The 25,589-nt window shown below is 40.8% G+C and overlaps 1 protein-coding gene across 7 annotated transcripts in view; it reads left to right on the top strand.

The window, feature by feature from the left end:
* The window catches only part of eys (eyes shut homolog), a 313,003-nt gene that overhangs the window by 277,159 nt on the left and 10,255 nt on the right, over nt 1–25,589 (top strand). For all 7 annotated transcript variants that reach the window (XR_003986886.1, XM_030441358.1, XM_030441361.1 and 4 more), the window contains 3 exons: nt 1,486–1,594; nt 8,163–8,386; nt 20,153–20,325. Coding sequence is in view for 6 of the 7 variants with exons in the window: in XM_030441358.1 (XP_030297218.1) it covers nt 1,486–1,594; nt 8,163–8,386; nt 20,153–20,325 (506 nt within the window). In the remaining variant the exon portion in view is untranslated. The remainder of the gene's footprint in view (nt 1–1,485; nt 1,595–8,162; nt 8,387–20,152; nt 20,326–25,589) is intronic.

Genomic DNA, 25,589 nt, shown 5'->3' with positions numbered 1-25,589 from the left:
AATGTGCAGCCCTTGTAAAGAGGCTGCGATTGCACATTGCCTGTGTAAATGCCAATGATGAATTGGAGAGAGGGAATCACTTGACTTTGCCAAAGCAGGAATATGACACAAGTAGACCAGCTACTTAACATTATGGCTGCAACATTAATGACTAGTGCAACTGAGTATTTCCCCAGAGAGACACAGGGGGTCAAATGATAAAATTGTCTTCCTACTCATTAGGTTTATAATGTATATCTGGTATGTGCCCTCATTTTTATAATTAATTAATCCTGAATGACATAATGAGCACTCATGCTAATATTTGTGCAGGCAGATTTGTTTGCTTTTATTTATTTTTATGATTATTATTATTTTATTATTATTACTTGTATTATTGTTGTTGTTATGTGTTGTTTGAACTAGTTATGCATATCATGTACTATGTTAATTCAGTCATTATCTCCCTATCCTTCCTCGGCCCCATGCTGATGGAAGCTGTAGCTTCATCGCCAAAAGAGGGTGCAGCGTTCCCCTAAACAACTTAAAAACACAAAAAAAAAATAAAAAAAACAAAGCATGGCTCCATACAGCTCCCCTGACCTAACCCAATTCTTTTGAAGTGCTGCGATCCTAAATTAATTTGAAAAGACGTTATTTAAATCCATGTTTAAAGACATAATCCTATCTGTAGCTGCTAAGCTAAAACTGTTAGCACACACACCATCTGAAGTGGGGGCACGAGCTTAACCCCGTGTCAGGGGTGTAAATAACGTCATTTCCAATCAACTTGGGATCTCAGCGTTTCAGAGAGATGATGGATGAACTGACTGAGCTGTATGGAGCCTTTTCATGTTTATTTTTGGCTGTCCTTTGTCATTTTAAAACAAGTCCCCATCTACTTTAGTTGTTTAGGAGAATCCTGCAGCGATGATTTGCTGTTAAGAACCAGGAATGTTTGGTGGACTGTGAAAATCCACCCAGCTTTCCATCAGCAGGGGGGGTGGAGCATAAAATGACAGAATTTTCCTTTTTTGGGTGAATTTATCCTTTAACCTGCTTGTGACTGTTTCGGGGTCTGCGGTTTATCTGTATGCTATTTAGAGCCATTATTATGTGAATTTCCTATCTGCTTAAAGAATATCATGGCAGCACAGAAGCCGAAACCCCTATTTCTGGACTTATTATTTAAATCCAGCTGTGGAAGCTGTTCTCTATTTTTGTTGTCTCTCCTGGGTTTTGGGCGTTAGCGCAGGCTACAAATGCACCATTGCTTCCAACCCAATCTACCAATGCACAAAGCCTCCCAGAAAATATGCATAAGAAGTCATGGATTGTCAGTTTATAGTATGGTCTCAATGGTCGCATTAGTGGCTCCACTACTGTGACTGCTCTGTCTGTCTCTCCATCACAATGTTTTTCATGCTTTGCTGGATTTATAGTGAGAATCAGATATCGCAGCCCTTCTGACTGACCCCGGCGTCTCTCTGTTCTCTCTCTTGACAGATACAATCTGCCTGTCGGCAAACAAGGAGGGTCATGTATGATTGAAATAGCTGCAGATAATGGCACAGCTCAGCGTCTGGAGGAGTACGTGTCGCACCCCGTGTCGGAGGTAACCTGACCCGCCTGCAGTCAAATCAACCCTTACTGCAGCCACTTTCTTAAATTAGCATTTCTAACTCATTATCATTGGTCTTTTTTTATCCCCTTCTCCTTGGACATTTTAAAATGTTAATTAAAGCAGTACAATTTGGCATGCATGACTTCAGCATCAACGAGTAAACAATCAAATGCATCAGATATCTTCCATTCACTTGTTTTCATAGAAATCCATAACAACTAGTTATACACTGCTCTGTTCATGAATGTCAATGAGTTTAAAATGTGCAAAAAACATTATTTGTTTGATCTTAGTCTGAGAAATGTATTGGTAAATCTGTTCACTTTATGTAAGTAACAATGTTATCTCTAACTTTTCTGGAATCAGGTGGATTCGAGGCTTAACCTACTTGTGCAATATTGTTCTTTTCGGTGTCAATTAAGTGGGCGTTCAGACTGGAAAAAAACAACTCAAGGGTCTGCGTTGGTGGGATGTTGCTTCAGGAGCTTGTGAGACATGAAATAAAGACAATGACATGAAAGATAGTCCAGGAATTCCATTTTTGAATAATAGGTCTTTCAGTCTGAAGGGTTAGTGGGTGCCACAACACGGCACAGCAGTTAATAACATCGTGGGGGAGAAAGTTATCACAGCCGCAGACATTTTATCTTTCATTGCCGTGATCGCGGGGTAAACACTAATTAATGTGGCGTTCATGTTACAAATTACTAACAGGAGTGTGCGCTCGCACATGTTTGATTAGCCACCATGGATGAGTCGTTCCAGCAAGAGCTGATCCGGGTTAAACTTGACATTATTTTTCTGGAGCTCTCTGCTTTGGCACTGCCATTGTAGAACAACCCCAAGCTCATTATTACGCTCTTTCTTACTTCAGTGCCTGTGTTGATTGGATAGTTTCTGACTTAAATCTTAATTATGCCTTCTGTTTGTATCCTGCTTATGTTAAGGCATGCTCTGGAAACACTTTATAATAATTATTAAGTACATTAAGAGTTAATTAAACATTGGTTAATGGTCATTTCACTGTTAAAAATGAAATTCCTTATAAACATTTATTAAGCAATTGTTTTTGTAAATTTGCAGCTGATGTTTATACTATTGTAAATGGTTAATGAATACTGTGTAGTAAATCTGTATATGTTATTCAGATCGCGATTATAAAGTCGCAACAAATGGTTATAAACATTTACAATTGCTTAATAAATTGTTAATAAAGCTTTTAGTAGGTGGAGTTAAGGTGGGGTTGGTTGGTTGGCTAGCTTGAGCTGATTAGTTGATTAACTGCTTAAACTCATTTTCATGAAGCTTGGGTGGAGGATGGGTCTCAGTCAAGAATAGACCCCAATGAATATTGGTGCAGAGCCAGAAAATGGGTCGGATCAAAGGTTTTTTTTCTAACTTTCTTTATGAATGCGAGACAGGGCAATAATCTTAAGGGAATAATGCATAGATCTCAGGTAACTCAGTGAGTAGCTTAAATTATGGTTAAGCAGTTATGGGTGGTACAGGACTGTCGACTGTGATATGGGTTTAGGGTTGATTGATTTAAAGTGGACAGTTGGGCCTGGGCGGAGATCTAAGCCCTTTTCAGTGGCATTCTAGTTTTTGTGTTGTTCCTGATGCTATCAACCCAGTAAACCAGCACTAGTTTCAGATTTTGTTGGTTCATATGTGCGAAAAATCCCTTAACTGCTGCCTGTAGGATATACAGCTAAATCATGGCCTGTGTGACTTTTCAATGCATTTATTTGTGCCTTTGATCACTTACAGAAGTCATGACAGCGCCATCATGACAAGAATAACCAAATGCTTTTAAAGCTGGCCTAACACTTTTTGTTTCATTAGCAGCAGTTGCTTTATGAATGAAGAACAGGCGCTCCCATTAAAAACAGGCACACCTGTTACATTATTTGCCAAGATGATCACGCTTGGCGAATAATGTTCTTAATGGCAGGCGGGTAAGTAGCGGCAAGCTAGTTTTCACTTGTTAATCACAGGCTGGTCTTTTCACTCTGGCTCATTAATTTGATTAACAACACCTATATTTGTTATTAAATTAATAATTTTGTTTTTCACTTTCAACAACGCAGAGAGGGGCTCAACCTTCCCACAGGCTCAACACGCCACCCCCTCCCTCAACGTGATTTATGGTCTTCTAATTTGAGATGCCAAGATGTTTCTCTTTTTCCTTGTTTTTTTTTTTTTTTCTCTCGGTTACACATTTATTACCCAGGTATCTTTGCTGTGGTTATATTGCATGTCGGTTGCCTTTGACCATTTGCCAACTTTTAGGAAAGACTAATCTATTAACGAGATTTTAAAAAGATAGAGTGGATGAATGTGTTTTGGTGTTAGTTTGCGCTCTGCACCGGTCAGATTAAACAGAATTAGATTTGTACACAGATTAGACGAAGGATTGTGTTTACTGACAATATTAATGAGGTAATAAAAGAAACTTAGACATATTTATTTTTTCCATACTTGAATGAACAAGCTGAAAACAAGGTTTGCCGCTACAAAAGGTGGCTGGGTCTGCTGCATTTAAACGAAGTAAAACAGATTGCAGTTGCGTTGTTTATTTAGTTGTTTAGGCATAAAACAAATCTGTCAGTGAAGATCTTTCTATACTGACTCAAACTTAAGCCCGAAAACTGCATAGGGCCCTTCGAATTAATTATATATAGCAGGAAAAGCAGAAAACTCACACAAGCCAGCAGCATGATATTATGTAAAGTTCTCATTGTAGCCAGCTGTCTACGGTTGTCAAGGGTTGTCTGAAGTGCAGACTGTAAAACCCTTTGAGGCAAAATCGAGTGAGTGATTTTTAGGCCACAAGAATAAAGTTGATGCGACTCGACATTGTGAACCCACAGAGGAGCTCGTGATGGGTTGAAACCCACACTCCGCACACGCGCGTGCCCCAGCTGCAGACCTCGGTGAAGTTAGCTGCTAACTGCTTCCAGTCTTGACTGCCGAGTCTCATCGGGCAGTTTAGCAGATGTCAGCGCGGCGCTACACACAAATTCTACCGAAATGAAGTAGCATTTGTTGAATTCAAACGGCCGTTTAATAAGGTTCGGTCGCATCCGGGAGATTTTTTGGGTGCATGTGCGTCCAAAACAGACGCACCCTGGAGCCCTCCATGAGTGATAAACAAGTCATAGCCACTGTTACCTTTGGCAGGTTAGACTGGAAGCCAATACACAGCAGAGAGAGGAGATTTCTTTATACAGAATATTTGTTGATTCCTGCCTGAGTCAGGGTGCAAGACCTCGGTTTGAATTTGAAAGTCTTACTGCTTCATTTTTAACCGAGGTCATGTTCAAAAAGTAAGCTTCTAGTACTGAAATATGGCTTACTTCATAGCAGTTTGTTGTCTGGTGGATGTTGTATCAGTGTGACCAGCTTCCCTATCTAAACTTGCCCACATGTGCTTCAGAAGGCTATCTAGAAATATAATAATGAAATGGAGGCAGCATTGACTGCTTTCAGATAGACCTCTGGAATCAGCATAGGGTACTCGTGAACCCACTCTGTGAGTCCACTTACATCAGTCATGAATATTGCATCAGCGGGTCTCTCAAATGGTGTCTTCTCATAAACATGGTAAACACTTGAAGGCGTCATAAAGTCGCTCCCATATCGGCCCATCGTCATCATGCGGCTCCGGTGGCTCATAGCTGGTGGTATCACATAAAATACAGTTTAGCTCATTGTAAAAGTATCCAGCCACGGCCGCTTTATTTTTATACGAGTCTTCGGCTTTGTTAAAGGTACTTTTTAAGGTCTCTTAACTTTGCGGTGGCATCATGTCCCCGTGGACGCTGTCATATGCGTGGCTTTTTTCGGGAGCTTTTGAGTGTTCAGCGGTTACGTGATTTAAAGCCAGCTTCCATATGATTATGTGGTGTAACACCTCGTGATCCCCACCACTGAACACCTCCGCCGCAGCTGTCTAACACCTTCACTCGAGTGCCAGCCCCCCTGTCATGATGAATGTAACATTTGAGGGGCGTCAAAGCCATATAAATTCTGATATGACTGCTAGGATTTCATGACCCCTGATATGAGATTGAAAATGTGAAGTGAGATCAGTGTTATCATGTTATTGCTACGTTCTTTAGGAGCGATATTCATCCTGTGTTGGGTCCCCAACGAATTTGGGTATCATCAGCATGGCTACCAGATTTGACTTATAAATATGTAAATATATTGAGTAAGATGTATTGTAAGGAATAAGTTACTCTACAATATCAACGTCTGTGTAGAGCGTTGTGTTACTGATTACACTACTTTTGTGTTACTTTCACCAAAATAAGTGTAAAAGCATGGCCAGGCATTATAAAATGGAAGAGAGTAATGTTATTTCATAGTGGCTAATCAGAGCACAGAAGATCAGGCTTATTGCAGTTCATTACTCTTTCTCACTGGAGAGAGCTTCTTCACCATACAAAGATTGCACTTGACTATTACGCTGTGGCCTTTTCTGGGATAAACTCAAATTAAAGTAATTATGTCCCCAAAATAGTCTGACAGCAGCCATTCTGTAATTTAGCCTACAAAATTCTTCTGCAGGGGATATGTTTCTGGTGGCGTAGTGGCAGAAGTAATGTGGTGTGGATGATACTTTACTTCTGGTGATAACATATTACTGGAGTTACTGTAATAGTATTTCTGAAATCCTATTTGGCACACATTCAATTCGTCAGTTACTGCTTAAAGTATTGTAATACTGTAATGCTTACCCCCAAACAATGATTTTTGATTAACTTTATTTAATTAAAGATATCGCAATCTAAAGGGACAACATTTACCATTATCTGTGTACCAAGTCTATTCAATTATAATTTCAGTTGGGCCAGATTTTAATGTTCAAAAAGACATTTACAGCATTTGAAATGTTCTTTCAAAACTTTCGGTAATGCCAACAACGTTAATGCAAATGGCGTTAATGTGTCCAAGAGGCTTCCTCAGTTCTAGCTAGCTGGAGGGGAGTTGCAGGCTTCTAAACTCTGTGTGGGAGTGTCCTTACAGAGTTAGGGCCACTTGTGGGTTGTTGGTCAAACCAACCTTTGTCTGAGCTTCTAAAGCTAGCTGAGCCCAGGTGTGAATGGTTGTTGAGCTGTCTGGGGAGGGAATTCGGAACAGCATTGTAAGTTGAGCCAGCTCCCCTCCAGTTAGATAGAACTGAACAAGCCTCTTGGATGAGAGGTGAAACATCCTCAAGAAACTGAAACAAGCTGCCTATGATACAGCACTTACCACAGACTTACCATGATGACTGATAACCTTTATCCAAATGTTAATAAATGGCAGCTTATATATACATCACATCTATGATATCATATGTGTATGAGACATCAAGAAAAATTGTATCCTATGAATGTAGTTTACATATCTTGCCATGTATATCAGATTGATGTATGCTGGGCCCCTCAGAGGTTGCTTCTGGGCCAGAATCGAATAGGCCTGCTGTAGACTGCGAACCAGTGGCTCTCAAAGTGGGATCCCGGGACCTCCAGGGGTCCTCCAGGGGGTTTCATGGGATCCCCAGCAAAAAGGGGAATAATTCATTTTCACTTATTTCATCCGCATGCAACACAACGACAGAATTTAAGCCGTCATGGGTTTTTATGCACAAAGAAGCATCTATTAGCAAGATTCTAATCAGACGGTCGACTGGGACTACATCTCACGAAAAGGGGGTTCTGTGGTCTAATTGGTGTCAGTTAAGTGGTCCTTGGTGGGAAAAACTTGGGAGAGCCACAGCTTTAATCTACAGTATATAACTATCCACTCACTGAACAGAAACCCACATTGACTCAAGGGAGTCTTTTTTGAATCCACTGTCACCCTGTTACATGATTTGAAAAAGAAATGCGTAATGAAGCTGTGATTAATGCTGATTTGTCTTTCATAAATTAATCATTGCGCATGGAGTGGGTATGAAAGTGTTATGTAAACCTTCCAGATAGAAAGTAGTATTCAATATTCATTTGCACAACCGGGGGTCACCTCTCTGAATGAAATATATGTAATTTAGCACTAATGTGAGACGGTCTCGTGCTTTTTTTCTCTTTTTTTTTTCATGCGGCTCCACTTTGGTTGCAGACACAATTATGCCTCACTTGTTAAATTGACCGTTACGGTACGATAAGCTGCAAGTTCACAGAAATTTATCTACATTAATTCTACCCAATTACCTTGCGCATCAAAGAAAGCTCGCAGCATTTTGGAGATATTGCACCTCTCTCTCGTTGCGTGAGGATGTGTATTAACGTGGGATGTCAGCAGGACGGCAAAAAGAGAAAGACTTTAACTCCATGATTACGTGTAGATCTGGAGAGAAACGGTGGCTGATAGTGTTCATCTTTCTTGTTGATGGTAATATGCCACCCTGTAAATGCAATAATTATATTAATACATTCACCCCAACACTGATTTTGAGAGCCTGTTTTCAGCTGCAGAGAAGGGAACCATATATTTTATGATTTAGTGTGTTACTAAACGATCACACTGATCACTGGCTTTCCCGCCCTTTTTTATTTTTTCTATGCAGGGAACCTTTGGACCCATATTTCTTGGGGATGTTTCGTCCCACTGGGAGATGTATGACGGGAGCGCAAAGGGAGCCAGGAGATTCATTGGATGTATCAGGGAACTTCAGGTCAACTCGAAGGAGATTTACCTGGCGGGTGAGGCGGTGAGAGGGAGGAACATCAAGAACTGCGACCCGCCTGTCTGCCAGCACCTTCCCTGTCGGAACGGAGGGACTTGTGTCAGGTACGAGGTCACCTTTCACAGTAAAGAAAAATCACTGAACTACCTTTTGAAAGCATAAAATACAGTTATTGTAATTGAATTTCCTCCTAATTAGACACGACGTGAAAGACATTACCGCAGAAATGAGTCAAACTTACCTTCATGCGTCAAAGTGAAGAAAGAAGGGGTGTTTACTGGATATTCTTACAAACAACAAAAGCGGTGAAAGAGAAACTAATTTGAGTGACAGAGCCATTTCACCTCTGTGTTCGACCGGCTGTTTCCTCGTGCCTGTGTGACTCGGCTTGAGAAAGGACTGTCACAGCCAGTGTTTCTGTTGTGGGAATATATATTCCCGTTTAAATTGTTTTCCCAATCTCTGAGAACATGAATGGAGCTGTGACTGTGCATTGGGAGCTTTGAGCACACAGTCACCCAGTCAGTCAGCCAGCGAATGAAATGACAGTTTTGGCAACGGCTCCTCTTCCCAGCACCAACTATTTCTTATCTTATCAGCCTCGGACTAATTTCAGTTTAGGCTCACTGTGAGACATTGGACTTGGACTCAGTATCAGCAGAAAATCAATACGAATTGATTGTTAATAGCGTCAAATTGTGAATAGTTTGATTGGGAAATCCCTGTGGATAATTGTCATCACAAGATGTAGCCATTTTTATTCAAGGATGACTTCATTCCATAATTGTAACCATTTTCTGATGTCTTCTTTTTGCAGTTAATCAGGAGGAGAAGCAAGTCAGTTGTACAGAGCTATATTTCCAAATATTTTCAGTTTGACAATAACAGGCTGTTACAAGGGCTGCAGCTTTGCAAGTTGATTAATTTTTCAGTGTTGTCGAGAGTTCCAGCTTTCTGAGAGTTTGTAACACTGCGGCAATTAAATAAATAAGCAACAGGAAATAAATGGGCCATAACTTCAGTGTGAAGGCGCCTGCTTTCCCTCAGCTCAGCAACACCCTTGGAGGAGCCAGTGCAATAACAGAGGTCAGCTACTCTTTAAAGCTCTTGGTTTTCTTTGACTCAGTTCAACATTTTTCAGTCCACCTCCTGCTGATGAGGCTTGGTCCTGGATTTGACATCATATGACATTTAAGACGGAAAACAAGCCATCTTGCCAAAATTTCCTCCAGCAGTTACCGTTATCTAGCAGAGGAAAAACACTAAATAACACTGATATTGCCAATAATATCAGTGAGGAACTTTGTGAAATCAAAATGTTCAAAGCTGATATGATAAATTATTTGGTATTGAATTGGCAATAGAATGACCCTAATAAGTGCGATGTCATAACGATTGGTAGAGTGAGTGTCATTATCGTGATTATACCGAGAAAAATATAAGTGCACGGTCAGTTACTTAAAGGAGACGCATTATGCTCATTTTCAAGTTAATATTTTTATTTTGGGTTGCTACTACAATACGTTTACATGCTTGAATGCTCAAAATATACATTATGTTTCACATACTGTCCACTGTTGCAGGGCTGTATATACGAGGGGTGTAAATCGCAAGTTTCAGAACGATACCATATTGTATTGATTCTTTCAGCAATAATACGATTTGCCGACATCGCAAGGTCTGCCACGATATGACTTTGTTTCGATTCGATACAGGGGCCTGTGACTGATATGAGATGATGTCATGCCAATTTAACACAGTCAAGTTACATTTATATCAGCTCGCAAAAAGCAACTAAAATATGTTTTGACAATTTCATTACTGAACTCTTTTATTATTTTATCAGTGGTTCCAGGCATTTCAATGGAAAACAATCTTTTCTTTGTGATAAAAAGGAAGCACTGTTTAAAAGGAGTTGCACATGGACAGAAATGATGACACAGATGTGCTATGAAAATTTCAAAATAAAGGCATAGCTTAACGATGGCGGTGATATGAATCAATGTTTTCACTTTGCGTCAGTGCTATAGGATTTTTGATCATTGAATCAATATATCGATCCAGATCGATGTATAGACTATAGACCCTATTTACTCTTTGTTTTAGCACCTGTCTCTTTAAGGCCCGCCTCCCTGAATACACGGTCTGCTGTTATTGGTCAGCTCACCATAACCTGCGCCAGCCTCGCCACACACGTTAGAAAAGGGAATATGAACCGTATTAGCCTTGACCTCGATGCCCAGCAGGCCAGTTAAAGTTAGTCGAACACAATTGCCAAGAGTATAAAGTCTTGCAGATTGACCATTTGTTTTTCACACTTAGCTATGTTGTCATCTTCAGGGCATGTCTATCAAGTTAATCATGCACAGCAGCAATGCGCACATCCCCACACACACGCAGCCTAACGGCAAGGATGCTGGAGAGAGACAGGCTTCATATAACAAAGCTAACGCTAGCTGAGCCCGTCACATGTTCTCTGACCGCGGCAGCCCACAAATAAACAGACTGGGTGGTCTTAATTGGTCGGCAGACATTCAATCATAATGAAATGTGTGTGTGTGTGTGTGCACAAGCACTGAATAAGTGAGTTTTTTTTTTTCATAATAAGACCTCTTTAAATGATGAGATGCTTTACTGAAAGAGGGGTAAGGCAGAAGATTCCTTGAGTAGCTATACGCCAAAGCTGTTCCTCCCTACTCCTTTCTATAAATCTACAGAATCTACAGTATGTATGGCCTAGTAAGGTAATCCCTGGGCCAGACATGTGGGGATCTGTCCTGCCTTCATCTCCAGCTGCAGTACAGCTCATCTTACAGCCATCACACCCCACTTACCAGCAGTTTCGCCTGTCTTTTAAAGTGTGCTTTAACCACACACAATGCCCTTTCACCTCAGGTAATCCAGAGAGAAGCGGCTCTAAATGCCGTCTTCATTGTGTTATGACACTGTAAATTAGCAGTTGCTTTTATTAAAACAGGAAATGGAAAGGGGGCGCCATGAATATTGGAATATGAATGGCTCCAAGAATACCAATTAAGAGCTGGTGGCGTCGTGGTCACACGGGCATGTCGTGTGCGTTAGGTTGGGCCTTGCAATTACCCGTGTGATGAATACACGTTTATGCAGGATCCCCTTGAACCACACAGCATGTGGGGGTCACCAAGAGTTCTCAAAGCTCTCTTCATTCCGCTAGTTGACCTGGATTGCCGCAGTATAATAGAAACGAAAAGGGGATTTTGATAGTGGGTTCAGTTGGGGTGATTCCAGCGCCGTCCCCTTTTATGTGGTCTCCTGTTCACTTAGGCATGTGGAAATATCAATATTAAACCTGAGAGGGTAACGGCTTGTGGATGGTGGGTGATACATACATATGAGGTGTTAAAGTGACACCAATGTGAAAAGCTAGGCTGTCGGCACCTAAGGACTCCGGCCTTTTTATGCCTCTGATATCTGTGTCTTTTATACACCACGGCTGCAGGTTGCAGAAACCATGTCATTAGACTGACTGTGAATACAGCAGATGGAGACATTAACTGGAAAGATTCTCCACACACACATTTGTGCTGGAAGTACTTCATAATTGCTCTGTCACAAACAAGAGTACAAGAGCACTAGAAATAAGAAAAGAGTCTCTCATCGGAGCTAAATGTGAACATCTGTTGCCTGTGTAGACAGTCTGACACTTAGTTATGAAATGCAATATGTCATCATCCTCTCATTAGACAATTAGACCTCCTGTGTAACATACATGCCGATGCACGTATTAACCTGTAGGGTGTGCAGTTTGGGCATCGGGACCAGGGTTTCAGACTGCACCCTGCAATGTTTAGTTTCCTGGTTACGTATAAAAAAATGAAGACCTTGATTCTTGATTGATGCATACAGCAACTTTTGTTGAAAGGGTTTTCGTAACAGTAACAAGACAAGACAGTTACAAGTGAGATTGATGGAAGATAAATTGCACAGAAATCAGCATTTTTTCATTTATTTTTTTATGTTTACTGTGGTGTGAATATGTTAATCACTTTGCAACCTCACTGACAACCTCACAGGAACATCTCAGGACTTCAGGAAGTTACTGCAGCCAGTCAAACGCTTAATTGGCCTGATTAAGTGAATGAGATATAACATGTTAATTAATGAGCCTTAGAGGTGCTGGTGGGCATATTTTTTTTACGTCGAAGTTGTCAAAAGTATTCATACTGCAATTTCTTTAGCGATACCATGTTTAAAAGGAAAAGATATCTGCATTTGGTAGTATCGAAAGCACATACAGCACATCATCATACTTTAAACAGTTTGGTTGGGTTTGGGTTGGGTTTAGGCAACAAAACTAACTACTAGGTGAGAAGAATACCCAAGTAAGTTTGAATAACTCACTCGAACGGTGAAAACATGAACGACTCTTCGGCACTAAACATGGCATAATATATATTGCATTAATCCCCTCACAGTTGTCCTCTTTCATTTTTTGCCATGGACGACTTCCGGGTCATTGCTAAGGCCAGTTCAGGTCCGACTAAGGTATATGCATGAAAGAGTAAATCGTCTTCTGGTGTGTTAGTCTGACTTTTAGACATTTTTTTTAGTACAATGTCAGTCTAAGCAATTTCAAGACTAACACAATAGTCACAATAGTCTGACTTTTTCTAACGTTATGTAAACGTACTGACTGGACACAAGCAGCATCCTCCTGGGGGAAAGTCTTGTGTTTGTTTGACCCATCAATCCCTCTCTGACCTCCTTCTATGTCGCTCTTTATACCAATTATAAATATGCCCAACTTCCTCATTTGCTGCGGTAATACTTACAACACCCTCTAGAGGTCGTCGCCCAACAAGAAACGAAAACGTGTCATGGTAAGCTGCTTTCCCAGTAGACCTTTACGTTTGTTTTTCTCATTGGAATGGCAGATCTACAGTCAGATTTTCAACCCAAGGCTGCACAGATATAAACAGTAGTACAATGTGTGTATGTGTTCAATGACTTTTATGTCGCAGCACTGTGCGCAGGTAGTTAATTAAAAGTACTGTATCTGAGTTTAATTGTGATACTTTAAACCGAACCATAGACTGGCTGCTCCCACTGGTTCCAGTCCGTGTGGTATCAGGTGCAATGGAGTAAATCAAACGTCTCATCAAACTCTGGGCAAGAAATCAACAAGGGCATTTCTTTAGCTTCATATTGCAGATTTTTTTAACAACCCCTTTTTAGTTTATGTACACATCAAGCAGACAGGCAGCAACATTAGCATTCAATTGGATTGATGTTTCTGATTACCTGGTGGCACATATAAGTCCAATATTTACTCTCCTTTTATCTCTGCTGTTGGAATGCCAAGAGAAAAATATGCTGGTCTTTAGCCGCTAAATGCTCCTCTATGAAAAACACTGAATGATAACAATTCTCCACGGGTCTGCCGCCACGATTCTTACACATGCATGTAGTCTAGATTCAGCGTTTATATAAAAGTGTTGATTGTAGCTGCTTTAAAGTTTTTTCATCAGATTGTGAGCGCCCCTGAAGTAAAAGGAAACGGATTAACACACAGATAACATGAATAGATGCGTTTATTACGGAGTCGATTATTGACTTGCACACACACATACACATACACACACACACACACACACACACAGACAGAAGGGTATTTATGCAGACAGAATTACTTCTTGCTAATTGGCTGACGGTGCCTTGCTCATTCTGTGATAGTCCAGCTAGGGTGGCACGAAATCCTCCACTTAACAGTGAATTCTCCCAGTGCTTCATTCCACCGCCTGCAAAAGAAAGCGCAAAACCAATTTTATCTTAATCAGACTTCCAGCTCCTTCCAGCTTGTTTCAAAGTACCTATAAAATAACTCAAGGTCCAAGAAACAATTATTTAAATTCGCCATTAGAAACAAACATAACTATCATCCCATATGCAGTTGCATTCCCTGAAGAATATTTCCAGAGAAAACTTGCTCATTACGGAGTTTATTGTATTTGTGTCTTTGAATTTTGGAGGACGAGTGCATTCAAAACAACCGTGCAACTGTTTTTTTTTTTTTGGCCAAATTGGTTATTTTTATGCACCTTTTCCTTTTTTTAAAAGAGTTTGTGGGTAACCTTGACATACTTAGGAGTAACTGATAATGATTATGTAAGTATTAAAATGACTTGGGGACAAGTTTCACATGAGTCAGAGTGAAAACATGCAGGAGCAGGGGACTGCTTCTGATTTGTCTATAAGAAAGAGCAGACCTCTGTCTCCTAATAAATGAAGTTAAACGCAGCACAACAGAAGGAGAATGGGTCAATGAGTGAATAGATTTAATAAGTTGAAGACTATTTTCAGCTACAGACTGATACACATTTGGTGCTGTAGTGAGCATTTACAGCAGCAAGACAGTGTTGTGTGTATGAGATTGTCTCTGTGCCTGTGTTTGTGGTAATGAAGGGGTGTGTGACCCAGTGCAATGACGTGGCTCATCGATGCGTCGTACTAGTTTTTGGGACAACAATGGACGCCTGCAGCGCAGAGGAATGAGCTATATAAGTTCTTTGATACACAGACGATGCTTAAGTCGGGTCAGTTTGATTTTGATCATTCAATTTTGTTGACAACAGCTGTTTCAAAAACCAAAAGCAGACGATGCACTCCAGACAGAGATTATATGAAATCGATGAAGGTAAAAGCATTTATTAGATGTTTACACCACATGTCTTCATCATTTGGATGAAGTCTCCTATGGGCTCCCATACTAAAAACTAAGCTTTGTTATGTTTCCTTCCTCTTTGGTTATTTTTCTTATTTTCAGTGCCTGGGTTGCCTGTTTTTTTTTATGTACTCTTTTTCTTATTTTCTAAGAGCACCTGGTGCAGCTTTTATCTGCATTATATTACATAAAGCGACCAGACGTCTCCTTTGTCTACATCTCCTTGTTTATTTGAAGTTGCGAATTGAAGATTGTCAAATTTAATTTCACACTGTATTAGCGACCAGGAGTCTGACTTTGTGATATTGTTCTGTGACCCCGCTACAAACAAAAGGGTCGCTTTGTTATAAAAAAAGAACATGCAAAACTAATGATTATATATCGTCAGAAGAAATAAAGCACAGCTATCTGCAGGTATCAAATATTTCTTCACTTCCAATGTAAGAGACCAAACTAGAAAACAAGAAATACAAGTGACCTTGACTGAACCTGCTGTGGTGGTTTCGTGTCAAAGACTGAAGGAAATTAAATGAGTGAGTGTGTGTGTGAGTGTGTGTGTGTCTATCCTTGAAGCCATTATCTGCAGATGGCTATTGTGGGAACCATCACGATCTCCAGTTGAAGGAATGTGTTCTCTGCAGCGGGGTGTTCGGCATCTCTACAGTGTTCCACAAACAAACGTCCTTTGATTCATTATTTTAGTCATCCATCTCGAGCCAGCCTTTAGCGTGCACATCATTTTTCACTTGATGTGTTTTTCTTCTCTCAGACTTTTTACCCCTTTTGTCTGAGCTGTTACGTTTTTCGCCTCCTTCCTGCTTTTAACAAAAGCTGTTTCGGTTTTGGTTCCAAGAAACATTACAGCTCAACAGTTTGCCTTTTTTTTTTCTTTCCTTCTGGCAAACGCCACGTCTGCTCACAGAAGTAGGTAGAGCTTCATAACTTCATCGGGCCCGACGACAGCTTGTGAGCTCGGTGAGAGAGGCGACCAGCGATGGCTCTATGTTACAAGCGTGCAGTGGACAAGTTTTGTGTGCAGAAAATTCTCTCCTATTAATAAAGGACTGGTTGACTTGACAGCTGTTTGTTACTCAGGCCAAGTGCATTCTCGTGCCAGTTCCTCCGTCTGAACCCCGAGCGAGTGAAGAAATGTTAATTTGCCGTTACACAACTTTGTTTCTTTGACATGGAGACAAGACTTTGTTTATTCAAGGACAGTTTCATGAAAGGTACACTGAGGGTCTTCTTCCTTTACAGACTGTGTCTCAGAAATTTAGAAGTGTGAAAAAAAACTTGGACAAATACGCCGGCACATTATTCGGGAAAAGTGTCGAGTTTAGACATGCGAATATGCTTTAAAAGGAGTGACAGAAAGGCACAGCTCTCTGCAGAGTGCACAGTGTTCTAGGTTGGACCGTAGAAATACTGTCTGATCCCCTGAGAAAAAGTTCCCTCACGCCTCCTTTCTATAAGGATTTCATTTCAAGTATCATCTAAACCAGCTTCTCAGCGGCAGTGTGTTTCAAAAGACTCAGATCGCCTTCAGTCGTCAAGAAAATGTTTGCAAGGGTGCCTGGAAGAGGTCAGGGAAAAAGTATCGAGCAGCCGTCTGCTAAAAAGGGAACCTGCAGGTGAATGCCACGCGTAAATTCCACCACATCCCTTTGCTCAAATTCAGGAGACAAAAAATTGAGCGGGGGGACCTAGTCGTCTTTCAGATGATTTTGCCTCTCACCCACCGAGCAGAATCATAGTGTCTGGAGTGTAACGGCGTCCAATTGGCTGTTTGCAATACTGGAAAGCAAATGGCGTCTGAGTACACAAAGCAGTCCTCCTCTATAAATAATGTCTGCTAAACCCAGTGGTCCTTTTTTTTTTTTTTTAACAAAGGATAAAGCAGGCTAAATGCTTTCATCCCGAGAACTGAGGGACTGCCATGCCAGCAGAGCCTCATCAGTGCCTTACTGTAGCACTGTATTTGCATACCAACAAGCACTTGAAAAAGAAGCGTTCTGTAAATAACTTACAAGGGATGAAATCTGAGGAAATGCACGTGGCTTATTGTTCCAGCTGACTGGGATATCATAGGCTGGGCGGTCAATTATTCATCGTTTTATCTGGTGCTCATTACATTAAAAATGTAGTCTTCATAATTTATGCAGCCTACCGCGCGCTCTCGCCGTGCGGCCTTCTTTGAGCGGCGTGAGACATGGCGAGCACCGGCGTTTGTGATTAACACATTTAGATTATTTTGGAAACATTGGTACAATTTCATAATCAAAGCAATTACCTCAGCCAAATTAAAGTAACCTTTTTGTCGCCCCACACATCCAAGTTTTTGATTAGGCCAATTAAAACTCCAGTGTTTTCAACCTTCCCCTCTTCTCTCTGCATACTGCTGCCTCAATCGAGTGCTTGTAATCAAGTCATTTGACAATTCATTTACCTTAGTTTGATCAGTTTAAATGTGTTTTGTTTTTTTAGAATGGTTATTTATGTTTTGTTCTAAGAGGAACAAAGGTATTTCTCTCTGTTGCAAAGACAAACGTATGTTGGCCACAACTGCAAGCCCAAGTGATTCTTCTCTGTTAATTCAGATTCAGCACATCTCAACAGAATTGATTTTTTTTTTCCTTAATGAAAGTAGTGAAGAGAGTTAACTGTGGTGAATGGTTCCAGGGTCGTTATTGTTGTGTTGTCTTGTGTGATACCTGTAGTAAAAGCCTGGCTTTTGTATTGGTCAGCTCACACATGCCTGAGCCAGCACCGCCAGCAGCTGGGGGCAGCTGTGCTAAATTAATTCTTACAGTTCAAACTGGCACACTCGGCGTAAATTATGCAAATATACAACTCTGTGACGTCTTGTGATGTCACAAAGTCACAGAATTAAAGGCAGGACTACTGATGATGCATTTCAGTAGCAGTGTTTTCTGTGGGAGAGAGGAGCTTCTGTTGGTGTGGACTGTGACCTTTTTAATATATAGGATCTTTAACATGCACAAGAACTTATATAACACACTGAAGGAAAGGGAAAAACTAAAAAGCATGTTTCCTTTAATTAAAATGAAGTTAATGGTTATTTCACTCCCAACAAACTGTGAAATGCTTAATAAACCAATTATATACAACTGTAAAGGTTTATAAACATTGGTCATCCGTAACAAAGCAAGTGTAAATTTGGGTAACATTTAATTTTATAGGTCTGGAAATATTACGTTAGGCAGGTGGTAATTACACGCATTTGTCCACTATTTGAGAATCGACCAGTGACTGCATGACTATCTATCCTTTAGAATGTGGAAGCTAATGCAAAAACTGTGAACATTATCTAATGATACAGTATTTATCGTATCTGATTTCACCAATATTTATATTTTACATTTCTGTCAAATAGAAACATTCTTGTCCCACGCATCCTGTGCAGGGCAGATTATTGGCGCTCCTGATGACAGCCTCTCAGCACAAGCAGACAGAAAAACATATTCGCACTCACATTCACACCTGCCATCAATTTGAAGTGTCCAATTCACCTGCCTGTCTTTCGACTGCAGGAGGAAACTGGAGCATCTGGAGGAAAACCCACGCAGTTTTTTGTGTCGCCGGCATTTAAGCGCAACAACTAACTGACAACGCGAGGGACAAATTAGCACTGTAACATGGTGCCTGCACCAGGAGGTGCTCCATTAAATATCTGATTCAGGTTGACAAAGATTACACAAGAAACAATGCCTGTTCTGTTCCACGCACGACAGTTTTTATCTGTGACTAATATTTTGAAAAATAATGGTCCAATAGCTGGCAGCGACAGTGTAGCTGTGTATCACTGTGCTTGAATGTCTCCAAATAACATAAGCAGCCTGTTTAATAATCATACATAGGTGTTTATTTTATTTTTTTTACTACATTATACAGCATCCTTTTGTTCTTCAATACAGTCGTACGTAACTCCGGTGACAGAATGTAAATATTTCATTTGGAGGAGCCCGTTTCTCGAGGAGCAAACTACATCCTGCAGTGCCGCTGCTCAAAACACATTATTAATTTATAGGTTTGAAACTCCACCAATGCTTCCTCCATCTGATATTATACCTTTCAAAGTTGTGCACATCTCAGAGCATTTTATAAAGTCCCTGTCTGCATATTACTTTGCATGCTAGATCATCCTCCTCCTCTTGCCAGCAGAGGAAGTGCGCGCATATGAATCGAGGAGAGGAGACAGAAAAATCCTGTACAGGTTTTTCGGTTATACGTTTTTCTGACGCTACTAATCATGTGCTGTAATTTCTTAGGCTGCGCGTGTTTACCTTTGCCGAGAGACGTATGTGAACTCATTTCGTCCTCTGCGAGAGCTGTTGCTAGAATCGTATTTTTCTTCAAAGCTATCCACACATTCATTGAAATGCTCGAGATTCAGTAGGCCTCATGTATCAAAAGTTTATTTTACACATTATTTTTGCATTACAGGGTGTTCTGTTTCATCTTCTCCTGTCTCCTTGTGTGTTATTTGGCCACTGTGTGAGCTTATAAAGCCGGGCTGCCCAAAGTGGGTCTCCATAAGGTTTAAATCAGCCCACCATGTTTTTCTAGTGAAAAAGAATATATATAAAGTTGCAGTATGAAAGAATTTTAGTTGGAAACATTAAAAAATGACAGACGGACTATGAAGTTTTTTTGTTGAAGTGATATCTGCCGAAGTTAGCATGCTAACCTGCTAGCCCTGGCCTGTCCTGGTCCTCGAAGGTCACAGTTTGGACCACAAGCTCCACTGCTACTCGAGCTAACTAGCTAATAGGAGCTACTGTTAGCACGATCAGCGCTGCCTCCGGTGAATTGCCGCACCCTATTTGTTCTTATTATGGTTGCAAATTCTTACATATTGCACTATTGCATAGTAATGATATGAATCTCTGTTTATGTTTTATTTTTGTAAAAGAAAATGCTCTTAAAATGTACACCAATGGTATCTAGTACCATTTTCTGTCTTGAAAATACCATAGAATAGGTGTTTGCTTTCGGCCCAGACCCTGCCTTCAGGTTTCAGTTTTGACCCTCCAAGGGAGAGAGTTTGGGCCCCCCTGTTGTAAAGCGTCTGGACATGTTGCTGTAATGTCACGGCCCATTTTCACCTCTGGCCCTAATGATGTCTTCCTCTGTATGTCTACACATTCAGCGATGCGGAGGACTGGTTCTGTGAGTGCCCCCCGCTCTACACAGGCCGGCTGTGCCAGTTCAACGCCTGCGAGCGCGACCCCTGCGGTCACGGAGCCACATGCATCCCCAAGTCGCCGCTGGAAGCCGTGTGCCTCTGCCCCTACGGGAGACAGGGTCTACTGTGTGACGAACGTAAGTGTAAAAGCGCCCGCGCAGATCAACGCAGCGTAGATTTAGCAGCTTTATTAAGATGATCTGCAAACAGTTGGTGAATGTGAGCCCTGAGCAGTCGGTAGAGTGGGAGCCTGTTGTTAAGAAAAGGGATTAATGAAACTAAATTGTGCTGAAAAGGCAGAAACGTCTTCCTCCAGCAAAAGAGTTAGATAATAAAGGCAAAACTCACGCCGGCTTTGCTGAATATTCCAAAAGACTCCTCTCAGTTCATGAGATCTTATTTCCCAACAACTGAATTTCAGCAGTTCTCGTAAGAACTTTTCTCTTAAAATGTCAGGTTCATGCTGTACAGAGGGGTGTTGATGTTCTCTCACATTACCAGCGAAGCTAGCTCGCTGTCACTTCTGGCTGTCTGCGGACACTTCTTTTCCATTTCATTATAGGCTGTAACATAAAACCCTGGTAAATAAGAACTTTCTTTTACCATCACACAACTCCGCAGCCATAAGAATCTGATCCGGGCTGAGTATAATCATTACGAGAGTAATGATTATTTCTGAGCACTTAGCATTTTGACCTTTGCACAGATCAGTTAATAATGGTCCTGCAGCTGTCCGCATGTTTCACTTTTGTTCTCTTTTGTCTCCGTACTGAATGTACCATCTGTAACTTTGTGTTGTAATGTTGCTGTCGTCTTGAACAGGTCTCTCTAATGAGACCCTCTGGGAGATCACCTGTCTAAATGAAGGTTAATAATAAAATCAAGGAAAAAGACGTATCAGTTACAGGCTCTGTACTATATTATATTCGATATTAAGACAAAAACAGGTGTTATATGTAGTCACCAAGTGAGACATTGAAACTGAGACCCTGAAAGACTTTAAAGTGTATAACTACAAGCTGCAGTTGTTGAGGAATCACCGGAGCAACTGATTGGCAGAAAACATGAAACACATTAATGACCAGAAACTTATACGGCCCACATGTTTGTTTGTGTTTAATGCTCATTAGCAAGTGTTAATGTAAAAATTGTTAACATTTCATTTTTAAATTTGATTTAATTTGGCACTTTCAGTTTGTAAATCCCCAAAACAATTTTACAAAATAGATAATACACTATAATCCAAACTACTACTACTACTTCTACTATAAAAAACAAAACCTACCTGCCCCTTCTTTGATAACATAACATTCTGTAGATACAGATGGCCATGCCCTTTTTTTATTTAACTTTCCTTTTGATGTATTGCATACAAATTTGACATTCAGTTGGACTCAAGAATGAGCTGTTTTTTTGTTCAAAGGTCAAAGTCACTGTAACGTCATGGCGTCCCACTCTAAAAAACGCATTGTAGGAATTCCAATTCCTTTCAATTCCAGTTTCTTTATATATTTTCTTGAAGTGGGTAATATTTTAGCAACATTTTAAAATTTGAAATCATTGAAATGTATGAATTAGACCTTTTGGTCAACTTTTGATATAAATAGCTAGTGTAGATTTTCACGTAACAGTCTATTTCTGGCTTTAAACAAATAATGTTCTAAAATCAACTAAACCTTCACATTTCAACTCATACAATTTAATAAACAATCTGGTATGTTCTCTTACATGTTTATACATACCAAAACATGTTCATGTTAGCTTTATCATCGTGGCTAGTGCTAGCATGCTGACATTAGCCATTAGCTCAAAGCACTACTGTGGCACAGCTTCACCCGGCCACTAGCACGGCTGTAGATTCTCGTTTATTGTCTTGTCAACTCAACATTTTAGTCACACAACGCTTTTTGGAGCTAATTCTGCAAGACAAAGAAGTTATAGAAAACGGGATTATCTGCTCCATAGTGGGCTATAATTCCAAACAGTTGAACCGTAAGAAGGAGGCTTCATAGACGGTGGTTCTCACAAACAAAGGGTTTTGCTTGACTAAACTGAAGGCAGGAGCAGCGGGGTGCCTGGCATATAAGTCGCTCAGCCATGTCACATCCCCCGACAGCCTCCCTGCGCCCACATGCCAAACAGAGTAACCTAACCTCCCATTGTCACACTAACTATACGGCTGACATTTGAATTTAAATCCTGATAACATCAGATAAGATCAGACTCAAAAACTGGTCACTCCCCTCCTCATCACTCCTCTCTGTTGTACTCGTAAAATACTGTCAGCCGTAGATCCCCAGCTCTCTGTTTGAGAAAAGGCCAAAGTTGTTTGTCCAGCAGGAAACACGAAAGAGCAGAATGTTTTTTTATAGGTGCAATATTCTCAGTTCTGAGTTCACATGGTGCACTTCAAAAACACAAGCTTGGTCCGTGAACAAGCAGGAAATGGAGGAAAGGGAAGACTAGGAAGTGGGAATGATGCTGGAGTGCCTCAAGAGTTGAATTCATGAAACATTCATGGACACTGGAGATGACTTCACTCAGAATTATTAATGATCTATCTTTGTATACAAGATGCACCCACCTCCTGTTAAAGATTAATGTTTAGAATTAATACAGAAAGAAAAAAAAACACTGAAGACATTACGCCCCATGTGAAATATACAGTACTATGAGTACAGTACTACCACTTCCTGTTACTCATTCATAGTGCGTCCTGTCTGTTTCGAGCATTAGCTTTGTTCGCAAATGTGTTGTTGGTGACTGCGATTATCATTTTAATTGCCTTCCGCCAAGGTTCGTTTTGATTCTCTGTTTTACAAAAGGATGAAAGGTAAAAACTGCTGGCACAATTTTCAGTCATTATCAACTCAACCCCCATATTGATGAAAAGTCGGGTGAAGATTCGTCGTCAAAACATTTCCGGAGCTTCGCAGCAAAACAGCGCTGCAGCGTTCTGCTAAACAACTGAAGTAGATGGGGACTTGTTCAAAACCATACAAAAAACTCCATCGGCATAGTGTCAGAGAGGGTTAGACGTCTCAAATTGGATTGAAAATACGTTTTATCTCCTGTGGACAACTCGCCATACTTCTCATAGTCATGAGGGTGAGGAGAGCTCAACTTTTCCTTGAAATACCCGTTTAGAAGTACATAATAAATGCCCAGCTGAGATGATGAGGCTTTAACAGGCACAATAATATTTTGAAATTCTAATAGTTTTGTAAATATATCCAGATATACTGTGGATCAGGGGTTCCCAACCTTTTTGTTTGCCAGACATGTGTAGTTTTTCTGGCGGCCCAGGAGACATGTTTACACTTTTACGCATACTTTACGAATACTTGAATGTCAAATGAGAATATTCTGCCTTGTTAGACGTAATAAAAAAAAATTGCCATTTCCAGGAAAATAAATAACACAACACGATGCAGTACATAAATGGCAGTTACATCGCCACAGTCGGTTCCTACTGGGTTTTAGCAGCCTGGTACGGAACGACCGAGGACCCGGCACATGTTCACGGCCTGGTGGGTGGGTATCCCGGCTATATATAGTGGCTGCACGTGCAGATTTCTAGTCATTTTCCACTCAAGGAATTATCCGTTAAGTGACAGGTCTTAGTGCAGCAGTCACTTCAACACAGCCTTAAAAAAATAAACACCCAACAGCCGAGTGTCGACATGCGGTTATGTAATGTGATCTTTTATTAGAACATCATATTCTTTTACAGATAGATTTTACACGACCCGTTTTCAGTGGTTTTAACCGTGCAGCGTTATTCCGCATCAGCACTTCTGTTTGGTATTGATTTAGTGAAGTTTCTGTTGCCCTTGCATTGTTCTGAGATTGAAAAGAATATGATAACATACTCTATACAGTATCTCTTACTCAGGACAAGTGCTGTTTTTTTTTCTCCCCCCAGCTGCTGTATGGCAGCTATAAGATGCACACTTTATGTCGGAATGCGTTTCACAATCTGGCGCCGGGTGTCATCCTGTATTTGCTCTGCCACTCGTGCCTGGTTTGCACCGTATTACACAAATACCCAGCAGAGTGGAAGTGCTGTGTTACATTATGTGACAGAGTGCGGCGTTATAATCCATAAATGGATGCATTTTCATAAGCGGCTTTGATAATATATGTACTGAGAGGGCAAGTTAGAGAGTGTTGTGCAGCCACGAGTTGGCCAACAGAAACCCTGCGTAGGAGAACGTAACTGTAAACCACTGAACCACTGAAGTGATTTCTCTTGATCTTGTGTTTGAACATCAAACATACTGTAAATGATCTATTCACTTATTGGTTAAATGAGGAGAAAAAATGACTTCCTGCTACACTCCTATCACATCCTGCAGCATAAGACATGTAACTGGACCTTTGTGATGTCATATGAATGCTGTTTAGCACATAAGAAAAGGTAATTGACGGTATAGTCAACCTTTTCTGAGGCTTAGAGCTGCTGTGTGAGATTAAACCTGCCTGCAGGATCGTTCTCAAATATGTATCGCTAATCTCTTTTACTGTCCGGTGAATGAGATGTAGACGGGCCCAACGAAGTGATGGCCACGCATCCTAGAGATGTCTAATTTTCCGTTTTATTTTAGCTCCGTCTCTCTGTTTCCTCAGCAGACACTGTGAAAACTACAAGGAAACAAAGGACAAAAAGAAGCTTCAACACATGCATACACAGTCACTGTTGAAGCCTCTCAAGCTAACGTCCATTGATGGGCGCTCCCCGAAGACGTTAGCACGCCAAGCATGTGCTCGACTTAGTAATGTATCGCCATTGAAGAGGCACGTTCACGAACACTGTACATCATCTGAAACACAGGGGTGGTATGTTCTTCCTCTGCTGCCACGTTGGTTCTGACCCACAATGCTACTGAAGCATGACATCACCACATGGCATCATAACATGTCCCGCAATGCCCCTAAACGAAACTCGAAAAAACGAGCCTTTCATATCTGAAGCAGAATTGTAAGGCTGTAGATTTTAGACAAGTTGTTTATCAGCTGATTTATCACACTTTTAATTACTTTTTTTTAATGGCTTCATGAACTCGAGTAATCCCGAATTCATGTCGGAAGCGCATACAACTCGATGGAGTATGTCTCTGAGACGGTTCCGGGGGGAGTTTTATTTTAGACATCGCAGATTGAAAAGCAAATTCAGCGCTCGTGTTTGCGTAACAGCTGATGTTTCGTTTTCGTGGACCCCATATTCTCCAGAGGTGTTTGATTTAACTCCCTGTCCCTCAGCTTTAAAAAAAAAAAAAAATCAGTTTGGGTTTTCATGACATCACATTTGTTCTTATTTCCTGGTCATCTCCAATGTGCTTATATCAATCGGGATCGGTTCGGATGAGTAATTAATTTGCGCAGGAGAAGGCTCAAGGGG

This window comes from Sparus aurata, chromosome 15, assembly GCF_900880675.1.
Source record: "Sparus aurata chromosome 15, fSpaAur1.1, whole genome shotgun sequence".
NCBI classification, from domain to species: Eukaryota; Metazoa; Chordata; class Actinopteri; order Spariformes; family Sparidae; genus Sparus; species Sparus aurata.
The sequence above is the reverse complement of the archived record's forward strand: the minus strand, read 5'-3'. Positions and strand labels throughout refer to the sequence as shown.